General features: G+C 44.4%; 2 protein-coding genes and 2 long non-coding RNA genes across 5 annotated transcripts in view; 2 read left to right on the forward strand and 2 right to left on the reverse strand.

The window, feature by feature from the left end:
* LOC132385666 (uncharacterized) overlaps positions 1-3316 on the forward strand; it is a 15103-nt gene extending 11787 nt beyond the window's left edge. The window contains exon 2 of the long non-coding RNA XR_009509224.1: positions 2767-3316. This is a non-coding gene — a long non-coding RNA (uncharacterized LOC132385666). The remainder of the gene's footprint in view (positions 1-2766) is intronic.
* The window catches only part of LOC132385657 (homeobox protein Hox-A10-like), a 98685-nt gene that overhangs the window by 54269 nt on the left and 37130 nt on the right, over positions 1-7286 (reverse strand). The window lies entirely within an intron of this gene.
* The window catches only part of LOC132385670 (uncharacterized), a 34899-nt gene that overhangs the window by 25213 nt on the left and 2400 nt on the right, over positions 1-7286 (forward strand). The window lies entirely within an intron of this gene.
* hoxb7a (homeobox B7a) lies at positions 3523-7250 on the reverse strand. The gene is made up of 2 exons (XM_059957875.1): positions 6277-7250; positions 3523-4343 (listed from the first exon to the last, which is right to left on the reverse strand). Exons 1-2 carry the CDS (start codon positions 6674-6676, stop codon positions 4108-4110), a joined length of 636 nt encoding a protein of 211 aa, XP_059813858.1. The 5' UTR covers positions 6677-7250; the 3' UTR covers positions 3523-4107.

Consider the following 7286-nt stretch of genomic DNA (forward strand, 5'->3'; position numbering starts at 1 on the left):
AGCTGAGTTCTATTCCTTGCCGTGGAATTGCTCCTTTGTTGGGGGGGGGGGGGGCGGTGTTGTTGGAACTAGGAGGAAAGCGAATAATTAATTTGCCTCTGAAATGCAGGGATTCGAGTGCATAGAGTTAAAAGGTTGATTCTAATCGCTCTCCTTTTAATTTTTTGCATTCATCTGCGCCAGCGCTCGTGCGCGCGCGCCCACGCACGTGCGCCGGCGCGTCTTTTGTCCAGTTCAATTCCTTTGTTGTTGTTTTGTTGTTGTTGTTTTTTTTTTGAGCGGAGGGGTGCCAGGGGAAAAAAAAAAGAAGAAGAATTAATAATTCTGTGGGCCCGGTTTCTCTACCCCACTCTGCCTCTTTAATTTTCCGACTTCTGCAGGTCCATGAGAACGCAAGGTGGCGGTATTAAGCAACAAATGCCCTCTCCCCGCCCCTGCTGCTCCCACTCCCGCCCTCCAGAACAGAGAGAGAGAGAGAGAGAGAGAGAGAGAGAGAGAGAGAGAGAGAGAGAGAGAGAGAGAAATTCCCGAGTAGGCTTATATATCACCAATGCAGAACTACCGGGCCTCTTGCTTGCGAAGCATTGTAAACCACGGCGACCTAAACGCCACCGTACATTATATCGTCTTACAGCCATCCGCTGTTGATGCAAGACGATACCTTAATGCACCCAAACAGAAATAAAAGACCTGTCGCACATCATGAAGGTACGAATTTGTAACTTCGGCACCGTCTCCCGACCCAGGAGCAGATTATTGACAAGCAGCAGGCACAATAAGAAGGATATACACATATCTTATTCATCACCACCAACAAACACAATCATAATACGTCTCTGCGTCATTCTTGGCGACACTGCCCCGCTTTTCTGCTCTGCTCGGGATAAAACTGTTTACGTATCGAGCGACCCGCGAGAGAGAGAGAGAGAGAGAGAAATAGATCAACTATCTCGAAACCCAATTAACATCGCCATGCAGCGGAGTTTGGTCCCTGAACACAGTCACAGATTTCTCAGTGCTCCACCGTTTCAGCTTGCAGCCGCAGACACCAAACGCAGAAAGACTAACGGAAACCAGATCAGCTCCAGAGGTCTCAATTTGAATTAAAGAAACATCCTCATACAACACCCTCATACAACAGTCTCCCCAAAAAAACAGCCTCATCAGACAAAGAGAGAAAAAAGCAAAGATATTCTCAAACTGACGTCAACAAATATCGAAACGCTTCCTCTATGGCGATCCTCCTGCCCCGTTGATATGCTCTACACAGCTTGTACAGCAGAATGTTAATATATATATGTATATATATCTCAGTTTTAACGTACGTGCTGATGTTCACCTTACCTTTCGCTGTCTGTGAATTTGTTTCCACTTTTCCACCATTTCACTTTGAAACCAGCTCGATTTTTTTTTTGGTCACGCACAGTATTGTCCCAAACTGATAGCCGTCCCGCAGAACTGGTGGTGGCTGGGTGGGTGGGTGGATGGTGGTGGATGGGTGGGTGGGGGGGTGGGGGGGTTGCTTCATGGCTCTGTCATGTACACGGGGAATTCGGAACTGGAGCTTCTTTGAAAAATGATATCGTCCACATCACTGAGGTTTGCGCCACCGAGAGTCCTCTGCTGAGATTCCGAAATGACGGACAAGTGGAAGATTTGCGAAATAAAGGGGGAAAAAATCGCATTTACTTTATGTGTGTGTGTGTGTGTGTGTGTGTGTGTGTGTGTGTGTGTGTGTGTGTGAGTGTGTGTGTGTGTCTGTGTCTGTGTGTGTGTGTCTATGTGTGTATGCATGTGTGTGTGTGTGTGTGTGTGTATGTGTGTGTGTGTGTGTGTGTGTGTGTGTGTGTGTGTGTGTGTGTGTGTGTGTGTGTGTGTGTGTGTGTGTGTTTTCAGCTCCAATGGTAACTACGAAAGTTTGAAAAAAAACACACACTATAGAAGCCCTGAGGAGGACACAGAACCGACCCAAGGTACGGTGGCCAAAAGACTGCAGCAATGTACTCACATGGGAAATCATAAAAAGTTCATGCTCACGGTTGCTATCCACATGACCGGCAGCGGCCAATCGAAGGACCGATTCACTCATAAAGTTCTATCACAAAGTTGTAAATTTTCATAAAACAACAAGGAATTTATTGCATTTCTTCATGACTACCAACAACCTGCCCCCTCGCCGCCATGTTTTCAGCTAAGGCGAAATGACAGAAAAAAAGGGGTTTTTATTCTTCAACCTTTTCCGAAACAAAATGTTACGATTTGCATAGTTTGTCTCCTAATTCTGCCCCACTTTAAGGCTAACCCCACACTGCGTGGCTCCGCGGGGGAGGGGGGAAGGGGGTGAAGGGGGTGGGGGGTGGGACGCCGCCGCAAATTAAAAAAAAATCTTGAAAGTCAAACGGTTCTCGACCCAGCGATTTGCGGAATTCGTGCGGAAAAGAAATGTAATGCAGAATTATTGCACGGGGTAATTACGACTAAATAATCCGTTTGGTTCAACAAGATCGGCTTGACTTCATTTCGAAAGCTGATTTGAGTTAATTATTTCCTCCCCACCCTGACTAAAGGTAATCCCTATAATTCGGACACTTAGTATTTAAGTGGAGTCACGGTTTCTTTGGTGTAACAGTGCACCGTTTTGCTTGGTCGGTTCGGTAACATTCACTCGGCCTGTGTATCCCAAATTACAAAAATATAAGGACCAGACCGACGATGCGTGAGACTAGCCCGGCTAATTAAGTTAAAATTTGCCCTTTCCTTCCACAGAGCGCAATGTACTCGGATACCCGGTGAAGAATTGGGAATAAAAATGCATCGATACTTAGTAGCAAAGTTGCTCATCGGCGCATCGATAATGTTACAATCCTCCACGCCAGGATTTGCGCCAGCCGACTCCGTTTATCAGCGCTCCGAGTTTAAATCGGAGAATATTTCCTCTTGTCTGAAGGATTGAGATTTCAACGAGGGAAACGATCGCACTAGAAGCCCGAATTAGGACTTGCGCACGTTATATAAAATGCATCGTGCGAGATATGTTACAATTGGGAAATCCAGTGAAATGCATCAATTTGATATCCGACCCCCAAACCCAGTCCTATTGTCTGCTGTGTGTATATTAACCTTTATTTAGGACGCTGCTATATTTACGGTTCGCACATACAGACACCAACACACGCAAAATAAACTTTCTATATGCGCCAGTACGTCTGTTGCATTAAAATGCCCTTTTTCTGCTTAAGTAATGCCCGCGGAGAGTGAGAATTTCAGATTGTATGTTATATATATTCTCTGATAATAAATTGAACTATTAAACCATTGAAGGAGGAGAGGAGGTTTTTGTTTAAAAAAAACTTGTGTATCAAAATGCGGAATGGAGGGTAAATATTCTAGTTATTAGGAGTCATTTCTTTTGTTTCTGACTCTAAAGCCAGCTTTTGTATTTTTGTATTACCTTGTTTTATTTGGTTATCGGTAAGTGAAAGCGTTGCATTAAAAAGCACAAAACTTGGAGCTGAAGGCATATTAACGAAAAAGAAAATGTCCTTGTTTTATTTCACGGAACAGTTTACATCCTTCATGGTAAAGCGGGTAAACTCAACAGACATAAATGGTCCTTTCTTAAATATTTTTTTTAGCTTTAAAAAGAAATGTACAGAGAAATAACCTTCAACACGTTCACCAAAGCACCATTTGCACGTCAATAAACTGTACAAGGGGGTCGTGGCTACACACAGCTCCTTATTAAAACTATACTTACTAACAAGAAATTACATCATTACAATTACAAATATAAGTCACTGACATTTTTTTCCCTTTAAATACACGTGGTAAATTAATGCTAATTACAGTAACGGTCAATGCACCACATTAGAAAGCCTAATTCAATTTACTATATATAACTTGTACAATCTAAACTCGGGCCATTCCCTCTATCTGTACAATACAAACTACAGATCGAACAGTTACAGCTTTAGGTAGTATTTTGTGTCAATGTTAAGAAATGCGGAATAATTCTCCCCATTTGCTAAAAAGTCATTGATAACGGTCTAAGATTTTCAGAAGGTATTTTTTTTTCTATTCACCCCCCCCCCCACCCAACCCCTCCCTTTATTCTTCTTGTTTTTCTTCGCTTGCTTCAGTTGGGCTGGTCACTTTGCTTTCCTTCTTCCACTTCATCCTCCTGTTCTGAAACCAGATCTTAATTTGCCTCTCAGTCAGGCAGAGCGCGTGTGCTATCTCGATGCGTCTCCGTCTGGTGAGGTACCGGTTGAAGTGAAACTCTTTCTCCAACTCCAGGGTCTGGTACCGGGTATAAGTCTGTCGACCCCGCTTCCTGTCTGAGGCTGGAGACGCCGACCATGTAGGGACACCGAAAGAGAGAGCGAATCAGAGAGAGAGAGGGAGAGAAACACACACACACACACACACACACACACACACATTAACAAGGTACCACCGGTCCTTTAAAAATATAATAATGAACATCAACCTTTCAGCCTTTGACATCTGTCACTAATTTCAAATTTTACCCCCCTCCCCCCCAAATTGACATATCGAGCACACCGCTCGCGGAAACTCACTCGAGCCCAGTAAAAATAAAGTTTGTGTTGATATGTAATTCGAAAACTGGAGCAGTTCTGCTCATTATTAAAAAAGAATTTACATTGTCTCGACGGCACCAATAGGTCTGAATGGTTTGCCGTGGAATGCAATTCAGAAACACGTTGATTTAATTTTCTATTTTACAATTAGTTTTGAGAAAGTTCTTTTTTTAAAAAAAACATGCTGAGTAGCCTTGAGCTACTGATGAATGATCTTTGTACTACACCGTCAGCGCTCTCTGGATATGGTAAATTAATGTTATGTAACCTGAACCCGACAGGTAACTAGAAAATGGATACAACAATTTGGCATAAAGCATAGCATTGTGGTATATCCTGTCGCCACGGCTGTGCTAGAAGGGAGCACTTTCCAAATTCATTATCACGAGGATGCGGGACAATAGAAAACACTCATGATGGGGCGTTTGAATGGCCGCTCAAATATAACACCGGTGCTAAGATGCGACCAAAACCACCCCCCACACCACCACCCACACCACCACCACCACCACCACTTCACTCCTCCCCACCAATATCCCACCCCAAACCTGCACCCTCCCCACCCTCAACCAAATGCACGCACACACCCAGACGCACGGGCACAATCACTCACAGACACAGAGAGATACACTTGCACACACAGACACACACACACAATAACTCACACACACACAGACAAACACACACACAGACACAATCACACACACAGCACACACAATCACATCCAGAACACACACACACACAGACACAATCACACACACACAGACAGACACGACACACACAATCACAGCAAGAACACACACACAGACACAATCACACAGAGACACACACACACATTCAATCTCTCTCACAGATACACACACATACACGCACACACACACAAACACAGACACACACACACACACACACACACACACACACAGACACACACACACACACACACACACACACACACACACACACACACACACACACACACACACACACACACACACACACACACCTCACCTTAAACGTTACACATAAACACTCCATTAGTTTTTCATGGACACTTATTTTTTAAAAAACTCTTTTAAGTGTATCCCGTATCTTTGAATTTATTCGAACATACTTAAAATATTTCCGTCTGCTGCCTTCTTGCACGCCCCCACCCACCCCTCTCTCTCATCATAGCTACCCCAACACTCCCCTGAAAACCCTCCCTCTTCCAGCCGCATCCCCAGCACCCAATAGCACGTTGCAACTCCGGAGACAAAACTTTGAAGCGAAACAGAATCAGAGCAGATTAAGGGGGATTAAGCAGAGATATATATTTACATATATTTTTTTAAAGGGGGGGGGCGATTTGAGACTCACAGGGATATCGTTAGTTCATTGTCTTTTTTTTTAACTGGGAATGAACAAAAGGTACGAGGCAAGAAAAAATGTTTCTTTGAAGTGGTGGTGCTGTGTTTGTGTTTCCATGGTCGCTTGCCCAACTCTGATTTTTAACAAGGAGGCAATATAATCTAAATCGGTGACTTAATTGCTGGTGGGGGTAGATCTTTGAATTTTATACCGCTGTTTAGTGAATGCCATGAATGAATGAATGCAACACCCTCCTGCCATAAAGTAATTCCCGGACCCTCTGAGAGGTCCTCATTTTATGAGGCTCCCTCTTTTTGTTTCCACATACCTGAGCTTTTCATCCAGGGGTAGATCCGGAAGTTCTCGGACTGCGGGTCTGCCTCCCTCTGCTCCGACTTGCTATAACTCTGCTTACAGGAATCCCCGGCGCCGCACATCATCGACGAGATATTGTGGTCGAAGGAGGAGCAGTGCACGTTAAAAGAGTTCGCATTCAGGCCGTAAGGGGACGTGTACATGGTCGGGGTCTGGTGGTGAAGGCTGTTGGCCGTGCTGTAGAGACCCGGCACTGTAGCTGCGTAAGACGCTGACCCGGAGCCGTAGCCCGACCGCTGGGAGTTTGAGGCAAAGGCGCAAGAAGTTGTTTCGGAAAATACCCCCGTTGGAAAAACCGAAGTTCCGGCCGTATATTTCGAAAATAAAGCATTCGCATAGTACAATGAACTCATAATTTGGTCGGTGATTTGTAGGCCGGGACGTTTCAGTGTCGGTTTTACGAGGTACGGTGATATATTACGGAATTAGAGTCCAGATTTACACCAAAAGAACCCCCTTTTTCCTCCCGGCGCACGTGATAGCGGCACGTGACGAGGCGGACCAATGAGGATCAGGTTACCCATTGCTTCCTTGGTTGGGGTTTTTAAGAAATAGCCTTCCAAAATAATAATAATTTTAAAAAAATCCCGCATCCAGATAACAATGTAACTAACTTTTAAATACAAGGCGGGGAGTAACCGGCCTTCGATATAGAGGCTGGATTGATCGATCATTTAGAACAGGAATGAAATGAAATCGATTCGCTTTCTGCAGGTTGGAGTCAGATTACACATTTGTCAAAACAGCATTTCTTTTGGCCCGTTTACGTTCTAATAAAACATACTATAAGTTCCTATAATCGATGCCCGTCTTAGCATCAGTCCCAGGTTGAGGCGAGACGTGGTAGGGTCTATCTTTTTCCCTCTCCTCCAGCAGCAAATTGCAACGGTCGGGCAGGCACAAACAAAAAAAAAATCGGCATATTGACCACAAATATTGCAAAGCGAAATGCAACTTGTTCCC

Source organism: Hypanus sabinus (assembly GCF_030144855.1).
Source record: "Hypanus sabinus isolate sHypSab1 chromosome X1 unlocalized genomic scaffold, sHypSab1.hap1 SUPER_X1_unloc_8, whole genome shotgun sequence".
NCBI classification, from domain to species: domain Eukaryota; kingdom Metazoa; phylum Chordata; class Chondrichthyes; order Myliobatiformes; family Dasyatidae; genus Hypanus; species Hypanus sabinus.

Bases quoted from the DNA above. Each gene is read 5' to 3' on its own strand.
- hoxb7a (XM_059957875.1), bottom strand. From the start codon at position 6,676: ATGAGTTCATTGTACTATGCGAATGCTTTATTTTCGAAATATACGGCC. The intron at 4,344-6,276 runs GTATGTGGAAAC...CGGCGTCTCCAG, and splicing joins CCCCTGGATGAAAAGCTCAG to CCTCAGACAGGAAGCGGGGT.